A 22770-nucleotide genomic window follows, 5' to 3' on the forward strand; every position below is an offset into this window, starting at 1 on the left:
TGCGATCTTTCCCTAAGTTACACCAAAGTGCATTTGTTACCTAAAACTAAGACAAGAGTCTTTCTTATTATTTTTTATAAAAGTCAATCTGAAGTCACAATCTCTCACAATCGCTCCTCCAGTCAACATCTCGAAGTATCCTTGGGCAAGACACCGAACCCCAAATTGCTCCCGATGCTGCGTCATCGGAGTGTGAGTCCGTGTGAATGGTTACTGAGTAGCAGGTGGCACCATGTACAGTAGCCAGTGTGTGAATTTGTGTGTGAATGGGTGAATGTGACATGTCCTGTGAAAGCACTTTGAGTGATGAGAAAGACTAGAAAAGCGCTATACAAGTGCTGTCCATTTACCGTTAAGCAATCATAGTTGCATATCCATATGACAAAAATACCATAGAAAATTGTTATAGATTTCTGCAGACTATTTTACAAAAAAGACAAAAGAAAACCATGAAAGAGATGGGTTTGCTTTTTCGGGGGATCATATTGTAAATGGCTACATCAAAGAAGCAATTTCATTTCTTTGTGCACAGGAGTCTTTCAAAGGTGGTACTGTTTGCAAAAGTCTGATTTTCCATTTCCCAACATATTGTTGTTTTGTTGTAACATGCAGGACAAGTTTTGGTCAGATTTCATTTAAAACAATGACAGTGACTATCAAAAGTTGGTTCAGTTTCCTGGCAACATGCTTTTTTGGTTTTCAAGTTAAATTAGTATTTATCCTCATCTCAAATGATTTCTACATCTTTGACTTTGGAACAGTTTTAAATTGTGATATGTGGTTGCCATAGAATTGCATGGATAAGTAAAAGTAGCTAATATCATGTTTACTTACAGTCTTTTTACACAAGTGTTCAGGAAATGACTGCAGTACCTGTGGACTGCTGTTTGCTTTGCTCTAACTAGATCCTGTCAATATTTCATAGAGGACACCAGATTTGGTGCGTGCTTATGCAGTAATAGTGCTTGCACAAATACTGCACGTAACACCTTAATGTCTCAGTGCCAACTTTACATTTTATTTCCAGCAAGGACAAAAAGACAGGCCTCCCTGTCCTTGTTAAGCCCCATGTGTCATGAACGCCTGGCACGCCTCAATCTGACAGAGCAGCGAGTTCTGCAAGCTGATTGGTGAAAACAGTTTGTCGCTTTTGCACCCGGTTTGACCACATCCTTAAAACTGTCACAGAAGACAAACCAGAATATCCTCACGCTAATCATGATACAGCATTCATATAATGATATAAAGTCACTGGTGTTATGAAATGTTCTGTTGTTTTCCTACGCTTACAGTTAGGTGCTACAGTAGTTTTTGCCCTTTTGCAGCTGTACTTTTCATATTAACTCACACAGTTTCTGCAAAACATGATCAATTTAAGCATGTATACAGGGAGAGGCTGCCGGTTTATCTTATCAAGGGCGTTTTTAAATGCAAATATTGCCCTCCCTTACAGCAGCTCAGCAAATTACCTCTCTTTTTTTTATTATTTGTTTAACTTTTATACAATCAGGCAGGCCAGCCCCAAACAGTCTGTGGTTTATAATGATAGAAAATGAAGACAATTAAGCCTTAGGGACTGCATTTTACGATTTCAGGCACTTTTAATTCTTCATTTTTTGATCATTTGGCTGTGTTCATGTATATGGCATACACTTTGGCAAGATTATGTATTTTTTTAAATCTTGGAATTTCCAGCTCAGCTCCTACAAGAGATGTCACAAAATTGTTACATTCATACTGTTAAGTACAAAAAAGTGCCATTTTAACCCATTCAAACTGCCCATCTGGCCATCCTTGTAATATTGTTTGTTTTTTTTAGAGCACCACCACCTCAAAATTATACTTCAAAAAATTATTCAGTACTCAAATGAATTAAAGGCTTACTTCTTTCACCATTGTGTATTTAAATACTGTAGCTAATAAAACTAGAAAAAGTATTTACTTAGTATTCAAGTGTTGGTCTTTAAAGGTATTCTATGGCTGAAGAAATCTGTGTGGATGCAGAAGATTTTTTAGCTCCGTGTTTGGTTCTCACTGCAGATGACCAAGGAGATTCTGAGCCACACTGAATCAGACGACAGAAAAAGCAGGCAAAGAGGAAATGTAATTGTTCCTATGAATGAGTGCAGCAGGAAGTTCGGTAATAAGCAGGATGAATTCATAGCAGGAGGACAGAATGAAAGACGAGGACACACTGATTGACGCACACAGCATCTCCAGCTCATGTTTTGACCAAAATGTATGCGTTCAACTTATTAAAGCTTAATGGGATTTTAATAAGGATGTTGGCAGTGGACAGGCAGGGAGGAGATAGAGAGAGAGAAACGTTCAGCTCTAAATACATTTATTAACAAAAAAAAAAAGAAGTCCAGTCACCATGCCAACGCCCCTAGGGACCCTGAGGTTACTGGAGGCAGGACATTAAATTACAGGGCACTCTGAATATGATGTGAGTTTATAATAAACAATGCGGACACTGATGTCATGGGGGAATTACAGTGGGTGCTGGCATGTTCTAGAATGTCAGTTAAAGGTATCTTTTAACCCTTTGAAAACATGAGCAGGTTAGCTCGATATCTTTCTAAAACATGAGCAATGAGCACCTTAAGAATAAATGACCCGGAATTAGCAAGATATTTATAAAAAGTACCAGAAATTACCTGAAAATTAGCAAAGAAATAAACTAAACACCCACCCATGTTTTTTAAAAAAAAAATAAATCAGTTTGCTCAAGGTTCAAATGTTTAAATATGTGCAAAAGGCATCTGAATGCGCAGCACAAGAAAGGCATTAAAAGAACCATAAAATGATGAACATGTATTATAAGCTGTTTCCAGACCTGTAAAGCATGAGCTATTTACACCAGATTGTTTAAAGGAATAAATCTGAGAATTAAGTTTGTTTTACTTATTTCTCTTGTTTAACAACACATTTTGTATTCACAACAAATTGGAATAGCACAAGAGGACACAAGGTTATGAATATTCATACATTATGCCAATACATTGTGTGTTTTCACAATTCATACCAGGCGCTCATTACCAGGCACTTCCTGTAGAGCCTCAGGCTCATATTACACATAACAATGATGATGATGAGAAAATATCAACTTCTTCCACTTTCTGCGCTACATTTGCTCAATGACCTTGCGTAAATGACTACTGGAGCCCGATTGCTTTTGTGCGCATTCTTCTTCCTCTTCTTCTTCTTCTTCTTCTTCTTCTTCTTCTTTTTCTTCTTCTTCTTCTTTATTTCTTCTTATTTGTTTTTCTCCACAAAGACTATATGACAAAAACTCAACAAAACTGGTAGGTAGGTTGCAAATTCCATCCATTTCTCAGGTACATAGATATAACACCCAATAACCTTAAGGTGGCACTGTAACAATTAACTTTACATTTCAGTAATTATCTCAAAAATGGCTCGGCTTAGAGACAAATTTATTTGCTCCTTTTGCAACTTTTTCCTCAATTTTCTCTAAATCATACTTTTACAAATTCGTATCAGACAGTTGGTCTAATTGTCGACACTTCTGCTGTATCATTTATTATTTTGAAGTTAACAAGGAAACTCTGATGAGTCACTTTTAAAGCATTTTTTAACATTTGTCTTTAAGTTTAATTTTACATGAATTCTCTTAAATCAAAAATGGTGCAGGCAGATGCAACCAAACTTGCTATGTATGTGTGAATGGTTTTATGACATTTTTGACGATACACTATAGTATAACGTTGTTGTGAAATAGGATATACTGAAGTGTGTTGTTTTTATACCAATATGGTTATACATACAATAGTTTGAATTTTTCATGCCATTTTGGACTACATACTATACTAAGATGTTTTTATGCCTTTTTGGATGATATACTATGGTATGACGTTTTCATGCTATTTTTGATGACATAATATAGTATGACTTTTTTATGCCATTTTTTACAGCATAATATAGTATGACATTTGTATGCAATTTTGGACCACATACTATAGTATGACAGTTGTATGAAAGTTTGGACGACATTTTGAATTTCATTCCATTTTGAATGACAAATGTTACAATGACTTTTTTAGGGTAGGTAGTGTCACGATCCCTGCTCCTCTCCTCCTTCCAGTACTTTTCCATTCACTCCCCCTCTGCTCACTCTACCTGCTAACCACGCCCACTCTGCCTGCTCTGCTCACTCACCTCCCAGCTGCAGCTCATCAGTATCAACCCAGGATATAAGCCTCCTCCACACACACACTCGTCGCCAGATTGTGCTTCCGCGCCATGCAAGACTCTCCAGCATTCTCCTGCCTGATCTTCGAAAGCCGACCCTGCCTGTTCCCGACCTGCTCTCTTCGCCTGATCCCCGGTAAACCTACCTGCCTTCTGTCCCCGACCACGAGTTCTGCTTCGGCGTTCCTGATCTGCTCCGCTGGTAAAGACTCCTCCGCCTGGCTCCGACGATTCTGCTGTTTGATCCCTATTGGTACCGCTGCATTAACGGACTGCTCAACCGGCTTCGAAATCTCCGCCTGTTCCCGACCACGCTTCCGCCTTCTCCTCGACAGTATCTCCACACGTGCTGCCGAGCCGTCGGACTACGGGGTTTCCTCCGCATCCACGCCGAGTGACGTAAGCTTCGTTTCTTCGCTTCGATCTCCCTCCAGAGACTTTGTTTTGGGTTCCGACCCGAAGAACGAACTTTGTGCAGAATTGCTTCACCTTGCTTCGTGTTTGATTTGTGCTGGGTTGAATAAACGTCATTACCAACTACTCCAGTTTACCGGTGTACTGCATCTGGGTTCACACAACACCCGTTTCAGTACAATCTGGCCAAACATGGACCCAGCAGATAACACCGCTCTCCAGTCCCGAATTGCCCGCGTTGAGGGAATGCTGCAACAGCATGAGGCTCAGCTCACCTCTAACGCAGCCGAAGCTCACCAATCGGCTTCAGCGTTGGAGCGTGCGCTAACCCAGTTAGCCACCCAAGTGCAGCAGATAGCTTCCTCGTTGACTCAGCACGCTCCGCCAACACCGGCTCCCGCCTCGCCTGCTCCACCACAGATGCTAACGCTCAGCCCGGCATCCGAACCTCGGGTGGGGGCTCCTGAACGATACGCCGGGGATCCAGAGGGCTGTAACCCGTTCCTGACAAACTGTTCGATCCTGTTTGCCCTGCAGCCACACACTTTCGCCACTGAGGGAGCCAGAGTCGCCTTCACCATTAATCACCTCACCGGCAGAGCACGCTTGTGGGGAACGGCGGAATGGGAGAGAGGCACGCCAGCTTGTGCCTCCCTCCAGTCCTTCGCGGAGGAATTACGAAAGGTTTTCAGACCAGTTCCAGCGGGACCTGACGCCACCGGGGGTCTCCTGAGTCAGCGACAGGGGAATCGGACGGTCGCTGATTTCGCCATTGACTTCAGAACCCGGGCCAGGCTGAGCGAGTGGAACATGGCGGCTCAGTGTGACGCCTTCCTCAATGGGCTAGCTCCATACATTAAGGACGAGTTGGTTTCGTTCGACCTTCCCAGCTCATTGGATGGCCTGATAGAACTGACCACAAGGTTAGACAGGCGGATTCAGGCCAGAAGGAGGGAGCAACGGTTGGAGGGAGCTGACCATCGGTTCCCCATCCGCCAGCATGGGCCACCTGCTAACCCCGGTCTCCATTCTGAAACCACCCCGGGAGCAGAACCCATGCAGGTGGGTCGCACCGGTCTGCCGCCCGAGGAACGTGAGAGACGACGTCGAGGGAATCTCTGTCTCTACTGTGGCCAGGCCGGCCATTTTGTGTCACGGTGTCCAGCAAAAGGGAGGGCTCAGCGGTAGACGGGGGCATCCTGCTGAGCCGATCACTGAACTCTGCCTCTAATCAACGGCCACTGTTTCATGCCCAGCTACTGTTGGCGGAGGGATCCCACACCCTCGCCGCCTTCATTGACTCTGGAGCCGATGTTAATCTCATCGATGAGGAACTCGCCCGGCAGCTGGAGATCGAGCTGGACCCTCTGCCCCGTCCCATACCGGCCAGCACTCTAGATGGTCACCTCCTGGGAAGAGTCACTCATCAGACCACGCCCATCTCGATGCTCCTGTCAGGCACGCACCTCGAGACCATCAGCTTTCATGTACTAAGGTCTCCTAACCTCCCCCTGATCCTTGGTTATCCCTGGCTGCGCCGTCATAATCCCCACATTGACTGGTCCATGGGGTCCATTTTGGGGTGGAGCCCCTCTTGCCGCCAGATCTGCCTGCAACAGACTGTCACGCCCATGCCACCTGCCATTTCCTGCTCCACACCGGATCTCTCCATTGACCTCCTTCCTGGTTTTGTTCCTCCCAAGGGGCGCCTGTATTCCCTGTCGGCACCTCAAAGAGAGGCTATGGATACATACATTAAGGATGCCTTGGCGTCCGGCATCATCCGTCCCTCCTCCTCTCCCGCTGGCGCGGGGTTCTTCTTCATCGGCAAGAAAGATGGCTCCCTGCGGCCCTGCATTGATTACCGGGGCCTCAATGACATTACCATCAAGAATCGTTATCCTCTGCCTCTCATTGCCTCAGCTTTTGAGCTACTCCAAGGGTCCACCATCTACACTAAGCTGGATCTACGAAACGCCTACCACCTGGTTCGAATCCGTGAGGGGGACGAATGGAAGACGGCCTTCAACACACCAACGGGACACTATGAATATTTGGTGATGCCTTTCGGGCTGACCAATGCCCCGGCCGTTTTCCAGGCTCTCATCAAGGACGTGCTCAGAGACCTGCTCAACAAGTACATGTTTGTGTACCTGGATGATATTCTGATCTTCTCCCGCACGAAGCAAGAACACGTACACCACGTTCAAACTGTCCTACAACGTCTGCTGAGTAACTCCCTCTTCGTAAAGGCTGAGAAATGTGAGTTCCACGCCTCATCAGTTTCCTTCCTGGGCTACATCATAAGCCACAATCATATGGAGATGGACCCTGCCAAGGTCTCGGCGGTTACCTCATGGCCAGTTCCTGATTCCCGCAAGCAGCTGCAGCGCTTCCTGGGGTTTGCCAATTTCTACAGGCGGTTCATCTGGGGCTACAGTGCTGTGGCGGCCCCTCTCACAGCCCTCATCTCCTGCAACATCCCCTTCCGTTGGTCTCCGGCCGCGGAGGTCTCCAAGCGCTCAAGAGACGCTTCAGCTCGGCCCCCATCCTCCTGATCCCGGACCCTGAACGACAATTCGTGGTGGAGGTGGATGCTTCCGATGTGGGAGTGGGGGCCGTTCTCTCCCAACGGTCCACTAAGGACCAGAAACTTCATCCCTGTGCCTTCTTCTCTCGACGTTTATCCCCAGCAGAGAAAAATTATGATATTGGCAACCGTGAGCTGTTGGCGGTAAAATTGGCGTTGGAAGAATGGAGGCACTGGTTACAGGGAACCAAGGTCCCCTTCCTCGTCTGGACAGATCATAAAAACCTCGAGTACATCCGCTCAGCCAAGAGACTCAACTCACACCAAGCCCGGTGGGCTCTGTTCTTTGCAAGATTCACTTTCACCCTGTCATACCGACCCGGTTCCTGCAATATCAAGCCTGACGCTCTGTCCCGTCAGTTTCTGGTTGGGGAGGGGGACTCCTCCAACCCGGACAGTACAATTCCTGCCTCTTGTCTCCTGGCCGCCCTCACCTGGGAGATCGAGGAACGAGTTAAGGCTGCGGTGGAGGACCAGCCGGGGCCCAGCTCATGCCCTCCGGACCGACTCTTCGTTCCCCAAGATCTAAGATCCGAGGTCCTGCAATGGGCTCACAGTTCCCGGCTCACCTGTCATCCAGGTATTGCTCGAACCAAGGAGGTGGTGCAACGGCGGTTTTGGTGGGCTACCATGGACGAAGACATCACTGATTTTGTTAACGCCTGCCCAGTCTGCAGCCAGATTTAAGACACCACGGGGGGCTCCTGCCGGTCATCTTCAGCCACTACCTGTGCCTCATCGCCCCTGGTCCCACATTTCCTTGGACTTTGTAACCAGTCTGCCACTGTCGGGAGGCAACACCACAATCCCAAGCTCCCGGCTGCTAAAGAGACTGCCGAGTTGCTTCTGGAACACATGTTCTGGCTCCATGGCCTTCCATCTGATGTGGTCTCGGACCGGGGCCCTCAGTTCACCTCTTCGTTTTGGAGGGAATTCTGCCGTCTCCTGGGTGCATCTACCAGCCTGTCCACCCACAGTCCAACGGCCAGACGGAGAGGAAGAACCAGCAGATGGAGACAGCACTCCGCTGTATGGCGTCTAAACACCCTGCCTCCTGGGCCTCACAACTGTTGTGGGTAGAGTACGCTCACAACACTCTCACCAGCTCTGCCACTGGCATGTCCCCATTCCAGTGTGCTTATGGGTTTCAACCCCCCCTGTTCCCAGACCAAGAGAGAGAGACTGCCTACCCTTCAGTTGAGGCCTTCATCCGTCGCTGCCGTCGGACTTGGGTCCAGGCCAGATCCGCACTGCTGGGGTCCGCAGAACGGTACGCTGCAGCTGCCAACCGTCGCCGTTCCCGAGCCCCCGCCTACCAAGTGGGGCAGAAGGTTTGGCTGTCGACCCGGGACCTTCCCCTGAGAGAGGACTCAAAGAAATTGGCTCCCAAGTTCGTCGGTCCGTTCCCCATCTACAAGGTGATCAACCCGGTGGCGGTCCCACTACGGCTGCCCCGAACCATGCGGGTCCACTCCACCTTTCACGTCTCCCGACTCAAGCCATTCAGAGAGAGCCCCCTACAACCGGCGTCCCGGCCACCTCCTCCTCCCCGCATCATTGATGGGACTCCTACCTACACGGTGCACCGCCTGCTACGCTCTCGCCGCCGTGGGAGGGGGCTTCAGTACCTCGTGGATTGGGAGGGGTACGGACCGGAGGAGCGGTCATGGGTTCCGGCACGCCAGATTCTGGATGACCGACTCGTGGAAGAGTTTCACCGTCTGCACCCCGACCAACCCTCCAGACTCGCCCTGGCACGTGGGAGTTCCGATTCTGTTCCCTGTCCTGCCCCTGTTTCCACGCCGCCCGGGGATGACGACGTGGGGTCTGCCTCGGAGGACGACGGTTCCCTCTCCGAGGACGGGGGGAGTGTTTCGGAATTCTCCGAGGAGTTCTGAATTGCTTCACCTTGCTTCGTGCTTGATTTGTGCTGCGTTAAATAAACGTCATTACCAACTACTCCTGTTTACCGGTGTACTGCATCTGGGTCCACACCACACCCGTTACAATTAGTATGTCATACAAAATTGCTTTTAAACATAATAGTACACTTTGTTGCCAAAAATGGCATAAAAAAATCATACGATAGTATGTCGTCCAAAAGTTCAAAAAATCATCATACCATAGTATGTTGTCCAACAGCATATAGATGTAATACGATAGCATGCCATTAAAATGGCATTGTCCAAAAAATTTCATACAAAAATCATACTGTAGTACTACGTCAAAAATAATATGTTGTCCAAAATGGAATAAAAACATCATAATATAGGTTGTTGTCTAAATGGCATGAAAATGTCATATGATACTTTGACACAAAAATGACACAAACTTTTATATATCCTCAAAATTAGCATGACAATGTCATGCTAATTTGCATGTAATTAAATTCTTCATCCAAAATGACTTAAAAAAATCTTATTATAATATTTTGTCTATAATGGTATAAAAATGTCATACTAAAGTATGTCGTCCAAAATTTCATAAAATCATCATACTATACTATGTTGTCAAAATTTGCATAAAATGCATTGTATAGTATGTTATCCAAAGTGACATAAAAATGTTTTAATACAGAATGCCCTCCAAAACAGCATGAAAACATCATACTATACCATATTGTCCAAATTTGTGTGAAAGTGTCATTGTATAGTATGTTGTCCAAAATGGCATAAAAATGGCATTCTATAATCCATATTGTAACATATCGTCCAGAAGTTTTTCAAAAGGTGATACTATAGTATGTCATCCCAAATGTCATAAAATTGTTATACTATAGTATATTGTCCAAAATGGCATAAAAACATCATTCTATAGTATGCCGTCCAAAATGGTATAAAAATGTCATAGTATAGTACATATCGTCCAAAATTTCATAAAATTGTCATTGTAAAGTATGTTATCCAGAATGGCATGAAAATGGCATACTATGGTGTGTTGTCCAAAATGGCATAAACAATACACGATACAACAGTATGACATAGAATGTGGCCACAAATTGAATAAAAAAAACATCCTACTAACATCTGTCAACAACATAGTCTTTCAAAATGGCTTAAATGTCACTATAGTGTGTTGTCTTAAATTTCATAAAATCATCTTAATATAGTATGACTTCAAAAATGGCATTAATACTACACAATCTATATATTATACTCTATTATGTAATCTAAAATGGTATAAAGACATAAACGTTATAAAAAAACAAAGCATTTTATAGTTTGTTGTCCAAAATTTAATGAGAGTCATATTATTAAATTGTGTAGTCCTAAATGGCATAAAAAAGACATACTGTAGATTGTCATCCAGAATGGTACAAAAACGAGATAGATAGATAGATAGATAGATAGATAGATAGATAGACAGATAGATAGATAGATGTAAAAAATATTGATAGTATAATAAAAATCACTAAAATGTCATTGTATGCCATAGTTTGTCTACAAATGTCATAATATAGTATGCAAAAATAAGTCATCATAGTATAGTATGAAACATGAAAATTTCATAGTATAGCATGTAAAAAAATATACATAGTATGGTATGTAATAAAAAAATCTGTATGTCAAAAAAAGCATAGTATACCATGCCATAAAAAAGTCATAGTGTGTTATGTAAAAATCTCACTGAATAAATTATAGTATAGTATGTCAACAAAATATGTTATGGTATAGTCTGCTATAAAAATACATGAATAAATCACTGTATGGTAAAGTAGTATTGTAAAAAAAAATTCCCCGCCATAATATAGTCTGTCATAAAAAGCTGCAAAAAGAATAGCATGCCATAAAATTTCATAATATTGCATAAATCTTCTCCCTCAATGCCAGCAACCACTAGAGGGCGCCATATGACAGGAAATGGGTGAAACCATGTCACTGCTCACAACTAGTCAATGTGCTGTTTATAACCAGCCGGCAAGCAAACTTTACACTACTGTAACTGTGAGTTTCATTAAACATGTATGTCAGTGTGTACATGCAATTTATACAGTATACACATGTTGAGGTTATCTTAAATAACTAAATACAGTAGAAAGATAAAGTCATCTGAAGAAATTAGAAATGTGTGCATGAGTGAGTGAGTGAGAGAGTGAGAGACTGTGTTTTATTCATGGTGTGAGACAGCTCAGGCCTTGCTCCACTGTTATCTGGTGGCCTCCTACTCCTCCACCACCACAATGGCTCCTGCTACCACATTTATCAACTTGTCACCACACACACTCACACACACACACACACACACTCTCACTCCACACTGTTTCCTCTCTCTCCCTCCATATGTCTTTCCACTCCACATTTCCCCGGCTACATTTGTTTTCACCGTATTGCTCTCAGAGAGGGAGAGTGAGTGAATGATTCTTCTAACTCATCTCCCACTCTTTGTGACACATCATTTGTCGTTGTGATTAGAAGCCATAACGGTGTGTGTGTGTGTGTGTGTGTGTGTGTGTGAGGCTGATTGTGTGTGTGTGTGTGTGTGTGTGTGAGTTGCTACAGGAGGAAACTGCCTGTCATTAACTGGTGGGCTTGTGGCTGACTTGCTGCTGCTGATCTCCTGAGATCAGCTGTGTGTGAGTACATGAGAGCTTTTACCTGCCTCCTGCCCTGTGTGTGCAGCAGTGCAGTGAGTTGGGTTAAGCTTATGATGTGATTTTAGTGCAAAAATCATTAAACAACATTTGTTCTGCAAATGTATCAAGTTGTATAGCAACCCTAATGAGAGATGGTTGGAAGAGACTTTGGTCTCGAATAAATATCTTTACTAACTGATTGTTATGAAATCGATATCTCTGAGAAAATGAAGCCCTTTGACTCTGGTGTTCATTCAACTTTTTTTGTCCTCATTTTATTATTTTAATTTCAATATTATCCTTACTTGTCTTACATGACATATTAATTATTGTTTTAAAATAATTTCATCATTTTTTTCGTGTAAAATTACCAAATACTTACAGTTTTATCCTCTTAAATGTGTTTTTGTAATAGTTCTATGTGTGTGTAAGATATATATATATATATATAGAAATGCATGGAGAGCGGTGATGTCACGACTGCACTTTGTGCGTACGCATTACGTTTCAGAAAAAAACAGCCATATGCGAGTAGGAGGACAACGATAACAACAGTGGCAGATTACCAAGCTGTGTTTGTGCTGCTGACTCTACTGAGCTTATTAACGCTGTTGCTTCTTGTGCGTGTGTTTGTCATCGTCTTCTTGTTTGTTTATGCTCGCCGCTCTGTAGGAGAACGCCTTTTTGCACCAGTGTTCTTCCATGGTGTGGTATTACAAAGTTACACTGCCAACTCCTGGCCTGGCATGCATACAACAGCGTTGTCCATTGTTTTTGCAATCTGTGTACATGAGGATCATTTTCACAACGTTATTATTTAACCACGGAAAGACTTATCTGTTTTTAGTGGGGCCATTCTCTCTCGTCTAAACGTGGCCTTAGCCTTGATGGTCTGGACTGCTGCTTCTATCAACAGTTGCTCTACTTATTCACACTGGTAATGAGCACCTCAACATCGGGCTCTCTGGAGATGTTAAGGTGTGTTTGCTTGGGGGTTGACTGTAGCAATCACCCCCAACTGCAACAATCCCCCTGCTCCCCCTTTACCCCCCGTCTTCCTCTTGTCCTGTCCTTCATCCTTCCTCTTCCTCTTGTTTTTCCCCGTCCCAGGTGGTGTCGCTACCGAACATGAGTAATGATGTTGTCATCTCTGTTAGTCTCCATTTATCAATGTCAAAAGGGATGCAGGAGTGTTGGATATGTGTGTGTGTGTGTGTGTGTGTGTGTGTGTGTGTGTGTGTGTGTGTGTGTGTGTGTGTGTGTGTGTGTGTGTGTGTGTGGTGCTGGTGGGTGGGGGGTAGAGAGTGGAGGAGAAACAAGGCAGTGGAGAGGGCAGTGGAAAAATGGAGCGGTAATATGAGGAGGAGAGGTAGAGTGAGATGGCCGTGATGAAGAGGAGAGATGAAGAAAAGGGGCCTCACTGACAGAGAATAAGGGAATAAGTTTGAAAGGGGCAGAAAAATGAATTACAACAAAAAGGTCCTGCCACTACGTGTGGTCCATCTGTCTGTCTGTCTGTCTGTCTGTCTGCTGACACCAACATGGAGCCTGTGATTCATCACCACCGTTACTGCCAGACAGAATTAAGGCTCTGCTCTTTAGCATATGCAAGTCTAATTATGCAAATCAGCTCCGTTAGACAAAACATTACTACAGCAGTTAGTCAGTCTGCTCGGAGGCGCTACATGAATGCGTGCAAATTTGTCTCCGTCAGTCTTGCGACCCTGAAATGAAATGAAATGACTTCCTTGTCAACTAACTGGGTAATATTGATGTCGCTGCATATCCGCAGGCAAAAATGGTGGTGTGGGGAGCCCCAGAAATGGACAATAACTTCTGACCAAATGTTCAAATACAGTGACATTTTTTTCTCCTAGCTGTTTTAACTGGAAATTTTCTTTTCATCACCAAATTTCCAACAAACCGAGCTTTGTCATCAAATACAGTAGTCAGTGCATGCGTTGTATATCATATTTATAAGCTGGAGAAAGAAAAGATTCTATTTTGAATTTCCCTGGGTAACTTTGGTAGCATTTGCCTACTGAATGTTTTCATTTGTGATGTATTAAGTTCCATTTTAGACTTGTCTGATAACCTTTGACTGCATTCTGTTAGTTTGGAGGCTCCACAGTTGTGGTCTAATGACTACACCAACAAATGAGCATTCATTTAATATGATCAGCGAGAACATTCTCTCTTTATTGTATCTTTTTGAAAAACAAACAAACAAAAAAAAGTCTTTTGTAATTCTCTTTTGTTAACATTTCAGAATTCTGTACAGGATAAAAAGAAATAAGCACTGCTTAAGAACTGAGTCAAATCTCAAACTAGAAAAAACAAAAGGAAAAAAATCCCAAAAGAGAGGTTTACATTACAAATTAGTAGTAAGACATTGTCTGAAGTGCAATGGCATAGCTCAGATGGGTTAAACGTGAAACCAAAAAACTTCAAAATAAAAATACTTCTCTATTTTCCAACAAACAGTAAATTCTTTACAGAGTAGAGACTGTATTATCTGATGTATTTAAACTTGTAAAAACATATTTACAAATAGCCATTATCTTTTATATACTTTTTCTCATAATCACATATATGTCAGCACCAGTAAAAAAAACAAACAAAAAAAAAACAAATCAAACAAAGAACATCAACAGTTTTTGTTAAAATGTTGTCTACAGACTTGGTCCCGGTACATAATGATATTTGGAGGAAGCTTTCTTGCTCTTCCTGAAGGGATTTCAAACCATATCATGAACCTTTACTTTGAAGACAAAAAGGTCACAGATGTCATGACCTTAACACTGACACACAAGTGTTTCTCCACCTTCCTGCCTCCAGTTTGGAGTGTTAAACCTCAGGTGTTTTCCTCCATCACTGGTCTCACACTGAGTTATTCTGTAAGCCTGCCTGCAGTACTGGAGCTGTCGACATTTTGGAAGCATCAGCAAACAATCCAAGAGTTGATCTAGACCTTGACACGCGTTTTTTATTGATTTCATCATCTCCCCATGATAAAAAAAAAAAGCGGAGCGCTACCACCCTAAAACATGTGCCTGCTGTTGACCTTCAGACTCCACACAGTGAGACAAACAGAGGACTCCTGCTCCCCAAACATGACAGACTCAAAGCACAAAAGCTCATTGGTCGGGGCTGCCAAATGCAGCGACGCTTACAGGATGAAGGGTTTAAAGTTTGTCTTTAAAGGGTTGGATTATACAACATCAACAACCAGGAGAAAATGCATCAAATGACGAGGAGTTACTTTACAGAGAAGAAGGCTTTTTGGTTTGTTGATTACAGCATCGTTCTCCAAACGTTCACTCTGATGAGATAAATACAAAGTAATGCAAGTACGACCACGCTGTCATCCACCGTTTCACCTGGAATACAAAACAGTTAGAGAAGGAAAGTCTACCGTACTACTGGACTGGATTAAAACCTATCGCACACATTAGTTACTCAGCCAATCAGGACAGCTTGGTGATGAATGAACGCCAGGAGGAAAGCTTGACTTCAGTAAGCTTGCACAGAGACACTGACTTCAGTGGAAGCACAGACTGATTTGACGCTAACTGGCACCAACCATCATCACCTTTAAAGGGACAATTCACCCCAAAATCAAAACTGCATATTTTTCCTCTTACCTGTAGTGCCATTTATCAGTCTGGGTAGTTTGGGTTGGATTTTGCACACTGAAGATGTTGTAGAGTTGTCTGCCTTCTGTCCATTATAATGGAGCTAGTTGGCTTGAGGTGCAGAAGGAAGCTTGCATCTACTCACAGACGAGAGACTCGTGATCGTGCCAGCGCGAGATGTAAATATTAATGCTCAGCCGAGCTGTCACGTTGGCTAGCTCAGTGGTGCAAGGCAGCGGTAAAATAAAGTATGTAGTTTCTTTACTCATGTAAAAGTACTGATTCCATACTTACTGTTTGGTAAATGTTACTTAAGCGAAAGTGAGTAAGTAATTTTAAGAGAATGTACTTAATACTTTGCAACCTAAGCAGCACTGAATGAATAAATGGCCCAAAAATTATCAAACATTTGTTAAAAGCTAAAAAATTATGACCTGAAAATTAGTAAAAATGACAAAAGAATGAAAACAGTAAAAAAGTAGATGCTTTAAAATGTATTATACTGTAGTTCTATAACATAAGTTTAAATATGTAATTATGATAATTATAAAGTATTTTTTTAAACTATAGATAATCATAGTTTTTACCTAGCTTTTTCCTTTTTCCCCTTTGACATTTTCCTTAGCTTTTTAAAAATAATAACATTCTAAATCTACTAATTTCTTGCAATTTGTGGAACATGACTTACCAACAAAACAAAACAACAAAAATGAAATTAGAAAAAAAAATAGAAAAATACCTACATGTTCACTAAAATAGTTGGCAATTAATTTTCACTCAGTTGGCTCATTGATTAATCAACTAATTGTTTAATCTGTATCGTATATATATCATATTTGATAAATTTGTATTATTTAAGCAAAAATCGAAATTTGTAAAGTAACTAAAGCTGTCAGATAAATGTAATGGAGTAAAAAGTACAACATGTCCGTCTGAAATGTAGTGGAGTAGAAGTATAGAGTGGCATGAAAAGAATAGACTCAAGTCAAGTACAAGTACATCAATTCAGTGCAGGAGTACATGTACTTAGTTATATTCCACCACGGTGAGCAAGCAGTAGATGCACGCTTCCGGCTGCACAGTGATACAGTTGGCGTGTGTAGTTTGACAGAAGGGAAATAGTTCCTGCATGAAACTGCACACAACAAGGTCTGTGGATAATCTTGAGTAACTGGGTCATGATTTCTGGAAAGAGATGCTGCTGTTGAGTTCTTTGCGCCTTGAACACAACATGCTGCGTGTTATTTAGTTCCATTATTTTGGAGAGAAGGCAGACATCTCAATGGCCGATATCTTCAACACTCTGCAACACACCACAACTATCTAGATTGATAAATAGCACTGGAGGTGAGAGGAAAAATATGAATGTTTGATTTTGGGGTGCATCGTCCCTTTAAGCCCAGTCAGCTGTCTCTACTGTTTCTCTGCTGTCTATCAAACAAAGTCAGGGCTTCGCAGTGGTTCCTTGTTGGAAGGGGACAACTCTTCAATGCAGTGTTACAGTACAGCACAGGCGTGTTGTAGTTTGGAGCAAAGGCGATTTCCAGCCGCGGAACAAGAGAAGCCATGATGTAAAGCCATGGTGACTGACAAGCTGCTGTGTCACGATGGGAGGGAAGGCTGCGCCGTGACCGGAGGACAAACAGATTTTCAAAAGACAACACAAACTAAAAAGAGGCTAACTTTTTTTTTTTTTTTTTTTTTACTTTTAATCGACAAAAACACAACCAGCATCATTGTTTTCGAGATCAAACAGCAACAAACAGTTGGGTTGGCTTTCAGTGAGCTTTTGTTTTTTTTTGTTTTTTTTCCTTAAAAAGAAGAAGTCACTTGTGGTGCTCAGATACATTCAGTGCCCAGCGATCATTTAGCCTCGCCTGATGAATGCGCTGCGGTTTGTGTCACACAGGCGGAGGGTTTAATGTAATATTAGCTGTGCTAGCTGCCTCTCACACATCCGCTCATCCTCCCAGGCTCATGCTTGTTTGTTGGTTAGTATGTGTGTGTATATGTGTGTGTGTGTGTGTGTGTGTGTTTGTGTGTGTGTGTGTGTGTGTGTGTGTGTGAGCTTTTGAGTCCAAGTGCTTGCTGTAGCTGCCTATTTTCTCCCTCCTCTGCTTTTTACTGTCTTTGTCTTCCCCTGCATGCACACCCGTCATCCACAGCTACGCACAGGAAATGAAACCCCCCCAAAAAACGCCAGCGAGGTCTGTTGCCTAGCAAAAGCACTAGAGGGCAGAGTGTGCTTGTGTGGGAAAATAGAGGAACATCATTTGTTCTGTTGTGATGTTCACAAGTTAAACAGAGAAAGGAGTGTTGAGAGCGAGGAATGGGTCTCTGGAGAGGAGGGGGGGAGAAAGAGAGAGAGAGATCAAGTGAGGAGAACAGAGAGACCGCAGAGGCGACAGATTTGTGTGTGTGTGTGTGTGTGTATGGGGGGCAGAAATCTAAGAGAGGAAATGAGAGCGCTGAGAGTGCTTTCTATTCCCTTCAGCTCCTCACACAGTGGAGAGATATGAAGCACTGAGCTGGGTGGCACAAACACACAAACACAAATAAATTGCTGTCTTGAGAACAAGTCTTCCTTCCCCTTCATCAGTCTGCGGCGTTCAATCAGCCCCTGCTGAAGCTGGAGCGACGCTGTGTAAATGGGGCTCGCTTTCAAACACTGAAACATGAGGAAAATTCACTCCGCGGAGAAAAGAGGGAAACTAATGAAACACAACTCTTAATCTCTATATTGGTTTTTCATTAATATGCACAAGACATAATGATTGCCCTCTCCATCTCTCTCTCATACACACACGCACGCACGCACGCACGCATGCACGCGCACACACACACACACACACACACAGAAAACACAAGAACTCATTTATAACCTTGCTCGTGTTTTACAAAACAAAAAAACATGCCAGTCTACTTCATGTCATCCTTTTTGTTTGACTTTCTCAGGTTTGAACGTTTGTCCGACTTTCACCTTTAGTTCATCCAGTAAAATCTCTTCTCCGGTTTCCCCGTTGGCTATTGGCTCGGGAAAAACTCCTCCATCCACCCATCGCTTGAGTCCAGCTCCGCCCCTGAGCCATCGCCCAATCCAAAGGCTCCTCCCCCTGAGGGCCCGCCCCCATATCCATAGGATGACATGTCCTGATTGGCTGTCCTCTGGTAGCCTGGTGGCTGACCTCCGACACCTACCCCCCCTGGTCCGTAGGGTCCACCTCCTCCTCCCCCTGCTCCTATTCCAGGCCCCCCAGGGCCCGGCCCAAAACCCCCCATCGCACTCATACCCTGGCCCATCACCCCCTGGTTCATCCCTTGGTTCATGACCATGGGCCGGGGCTGGTTGGTCCTGGGCTGACCGCCCATGTGAGGGCCCATCATTGGGCCACCCATACCGGCAGCTGGGTTGCCCACGCGGGGGTCCATTCCCTGGCCCATCCCTTGACCCGGCCCCTGAAAGTGTTGCTTGGCCATACGCGGAGGTTGACCCGGTTGCATCCCGTAACCCTGGGAGGAGCTGAACCCCACCATGTCTCCTCCCCCTCCTCCTGTAGTCCTTCCGACTCCTCCCCCTATCGCCTGCAGACTTTGTCCTTGCTGCTGCGGCCAGCCACCTGCCGCCATTCCCCCGCCTCCTCCTCCTGCTCCCAACATGCTTTGCAGTCTCTGTGCTTGGGCTTTGGCATTCGGAGGGCCTTTGAGGGGTTGCTGGGTCATGGAGTTCATTAACATTCCCTGTCCTCCATACCCTCCAGCTCCACCACTTCCGGGGCCTCCGGGCATACCTCCTACCCCGGGACCTGCGCCTGCCTGCCGGGGAGGCACTCCGGCGGGGTTGTGCTGCGGTGGAAGACCCATGGAGGCTTGCACACTTTGGCTCTGGTGCTGTTGCTGGTGAATCATTTGGCTCATGGAGGGGTTAAGCCCATACAGGGAACCCTGGTTGGACCCCTGGTTGCCATAGGGTAAGCCCATGTCAGACTGGGGTCCCACAGAGCCCCCCTGGCCCGGAACAGAACTCATTTGGACCATCTGCTGCTGGTTCTGCTGCTGCTGTTGTAGGAGACGGGCAGCCCGAATGTTCTGAAGAGCCTGGCTTCTGGATGCTAGATCCTGAGGAGGACCTAAGAGAGAAGAATCACAGGAGTTAACACTGAGAAACAGAGATGATAGAGTTTGGAAAGAATAAGAGAGGCACATGGAGACAGAAATCCTAAAGGAGATTGACTTTTGTAAAAGACTTTCTGAGCCTGTACACTAGATCCACAAATGGCATGTAAGACCAATCCATTAGTCACTGCTGGGGCAAAGATTTATGATCTGTGAGGACTCAAGAAACAAATCCTTCCTTCCAAATTTGGTTTAAATCTTGAATCCAACCACACTGAAACTAGAATTACTGCTGCACGGTTTTATACCTCTGCGCACCAGCTAAGTCTCTCTTACAGTTTACATCCATGTCCGTGAAAACATAGATGCTTACACACAACTTGAATGAATGAAAAAATCTCACTACTTCATCATTATATTATAATAGACATTTGTGTTACGTTGCATCCTTATTAGCTTAAGAACTCTTGAGTTATGGCCAAAAACATGTTTTGTACGGTCATATCGACCTTAACCTTTTATCACCAAAATCTAACCAGTTCACTATTGAGTCCAAGTAAATGTTTGGGCCAGTCTTATAGAAATTCCCTCAAGGTGTTGTAGGTGTTGTAGGAGATACTGTGTTCATGAGAATGAGATGGATCAAAGTGACCTAGATCTTTCACCTATGACCACCAAAATCTAATCAGTTCATCGATGACTCCAAGTTAATGTTTGTGCCAAATTTGAAAACATTCCCTCAAGGCAATCTTGAGATATTGCATACACAAGAATGAGACAGACAAGGTCACAGTGACCTTCACCTTTAAGCTATGAGCACCAAAATTTAACCAGCTCATTGTTGAGTCCGAGTTGACATTTGTGCAAAATTGGAAGAAATGCCCTTGTTGTGTTCTTGACATATTCCATTCAAGAGAATGGGACGGACAGTCAGATGGACATAGGGACGGACAATGTAAAAACGCAATACCTCCAATGATGGCTATCGCTAGCATGGAGGTATAATAAAACTTAAAACACCAATATTATAGCAGGAGTTATAAGAAGTGTTATTCCATCACATAACTCTCCAAAGGTTTAGCGGGTCATCTGGTAGTTTTAAATCCACAATTCCTCTGTGAAATCGTGGACTATCACCTGTCAGAAATCCCTCATACGTGGTCGCTCCCACTTATAAGGGGCTCGCCTTTCCATTATCGCTCGCTAACACGCCTACGTGGCCTTGGATTGGAAATAATGATGACTAGTGAGGTGGCTGCAACAGAAATAAACCTGCTAATGCTTTAGCATCCATCACCATGGCTCTTTAAATGATACCATGAGAGGAAGAGTTGCATAACATCACTCAATGGAAATGCAGTCATCTCACAATTGTGTTTCATCCACATTTTGTAACTATTGCTTAAATTTTGTGCAAATCTGTAATGGAAACCCACCTACAGAGAGGACCATCACACACCCCAGAGTTGTAAGCAGGGAGTGTACAGAGTTGGAGGTAATGTAACATTACACTGTTCCACCAGTCTTGATTATGGCTGCAGGTGATACTGGTGCTACGTAGCTTTTGAATGATGGGTTTGCTGCAGAATAAGTGAACTAACAGACATATTTGTGGGCCAGAGTTCAGAGCAGAAACCCCTCCTCCTCTTAGCATAATCTGCTGGATTCGCAGTCGCACTCTCTGATGGCTATAAATGGCTTTTGACATGCCCCCCCTCCCTGTATTTTCTTCATCTCTCCATCATACTCTCACCCACTCATCTCCCTCTTTCTTTCTCTTCCTCTACCTACCAGACCATCTACCAAATCCTGCCCCCCCCACATCCCTCCTCTCATCCATCTCTCTGACTTCCCCGGAACTCTGGGGGATCCAGGACAGACAAGTTGCCGTGGTAACAGGCAGAGCAGGAATATTCTTTTTTTTTTGGAGGGAGCAAGAGAGAGAGAGAGAGAGAGAGAGAGAGAGAGAGAGAGAGAGGCTGAAGAGCATCTGAGCGCCAACTGATGTATCTGACAGACAGAGAGGACGAGGTTTGGTTTCATGGTGATGCTCAATCACCGCTGCTGTTTGCATACATGTTTTTATGTGTTTGTGTGTCTCTGTCTGTCTCTAAATATGTCACAGAGTGAACTGTAAAATCTGTTGAATGTCTTGGCTCTCTACCATGTATACCATACTTGTTGCAGACCAAGTGTGCATTTGCGATTGTAGGCCTCTTTTTGTGTAACCGCCCAGATGCTCTGCAAAGAACTAGATACTGATTTACCAAAAATCCATTTTCTAGTGTGCTCATCAATAAAATGCGGAAGGTCTCGCCTTGTTTATTAGAAAATCTATTGGGGTGCTGCCATTTTTATGTTTATGCACAGACTGTGTGCATCTCTGCACAGAGGAAATGGGTGGATGAGTTGGTGTGTCTCACCTTGGTACTGATTGACCTGGGGGTATGGATTCCTTTGGCCTTGGCCCATTTGTCTGGGGAGATGCTGCTGCTGTTGGAGCTACACACACACACACACACACACACACACACACACACACACACACACACACACACACACACACACACACAGAGAGTTGTTGAGAATGTAATTTCATACATTCAAACTTAAAGGGTCACACAACAGATTTTTTAAACATAATTTAATAAATGTATATTGATGTCTGAAAGTCCAGAATGAAGCCAAGCTACCGTTTACTAGATCCAAATTTGGGCAAACATTTTTGCCAATTTTGTTTTCATTAAACTGTGTTGGACATAAGTGTGCAAAACCTTCTTTCCTCCCTATTAAATTATTTCAGACTTCTTGCACCTGAACAGATTTTTCGTACAGCAGAGACGGATGTTTGGCACAGCAGAAACAGATGTTTGGTTCAGCAAAGACAGATGTTCGGTATAACAGAAACAGATGTTTGGTACAGTAGAGCGGGATGTTTGCTTGAGCACAGACATATGTTTGGTACAACAGAAACATGTTTGGTACAGTAGAGACAGATGTTTGCTTGAGCAGAGACAGATGTTTGGTACAGTCGAGACAGATGTTTGGTATAATAGAGATTGATGTTTGGTTCAGCAAAGACAGATGTTTGGTATAGCAGAGACAGATGTTTGTTCAGCAGAGACAGATGTTTGGTTTAGCAAAGGCAGATGTTTGGTTCAGCAGAAATAGACAGATGTTGGCACAGCAGATGTGAGCCAGATGTTTGTTACAGTAGAGACAGATGTTTG

General features: G+C 43.8%; 2 protein-coding genes across 5 annotated transcripts in view; one reads left to right on the top strand and one right to left on the bottom strand.

The window, feature by feature from the left end:
- Positions 1 to 3167: 3167 nt before the first annotated feature.
- LOC148189860 (uncharacterized) overlaps positions 3168 to 22770 on the top strand; it is a 60985-nt gene continuing 41382 nt past the window's right edge. For 2 of the 4 annotated variants that reach the window (XR_015776164.1, XR_015776162.1), the window contains exon 1: positions 3168 to 3308. Coding sequence is in view for 1 of the 4 variants with exons in the window: in XM_088075336.1 (XP_087931462.1) it covers positions 4267 to 5817 (1551 nt within the window). In the remaining 3 variants the exon portion in view is untranslated. Of the gene's footprint in view, positions 3313 to 4189; positions 5827 to 22770 lie in introns of those variants that run through there. The other 2 variants (XM_088075336.1, XR_015776163.1) reach the window with 2 other exon arrangements.
- maml3 (mastermind-like transcriptional coactivator 3) overlaps positions 13957 to 22770 on the bottom strand; it is a 155142-nt gene continuing 146328 nt past the window's right edge. The window contains exons 5-6 of the mRNA XM_042485283.2: positions 21964 to 22042; positions 13957 to 19554 (exon numbers count right to left, since the gene is read on the bottom strand). Of these exons, the coding sequence (XP_042341217.1) occupies positions 18452 to 19554; positions 21964 to 22042 (1182 nt within the window). The 3' untranslated portion in view covers positions 13957 to 18451. The remainder of the gene's footprint in view (positions 19555 to 21963; positions 22043 to 22770) is intronic.

The sequence above is a fragment of the Plectropomus leopardus genome, chromosome 3 (assembly GCF_026936395.1).
Source record: "Plectropomus leopardus strain MGB_pleo_1.0 chromosome 3, ASM2693639v1, whole genome shotgun sequence".
Taxonomy (NCBI): Eukaryota; Metazoa; Chordata; class Actinopteri; order Perciformes; family Serranidae; genus Plectropomus; species Plectropomus leopardus.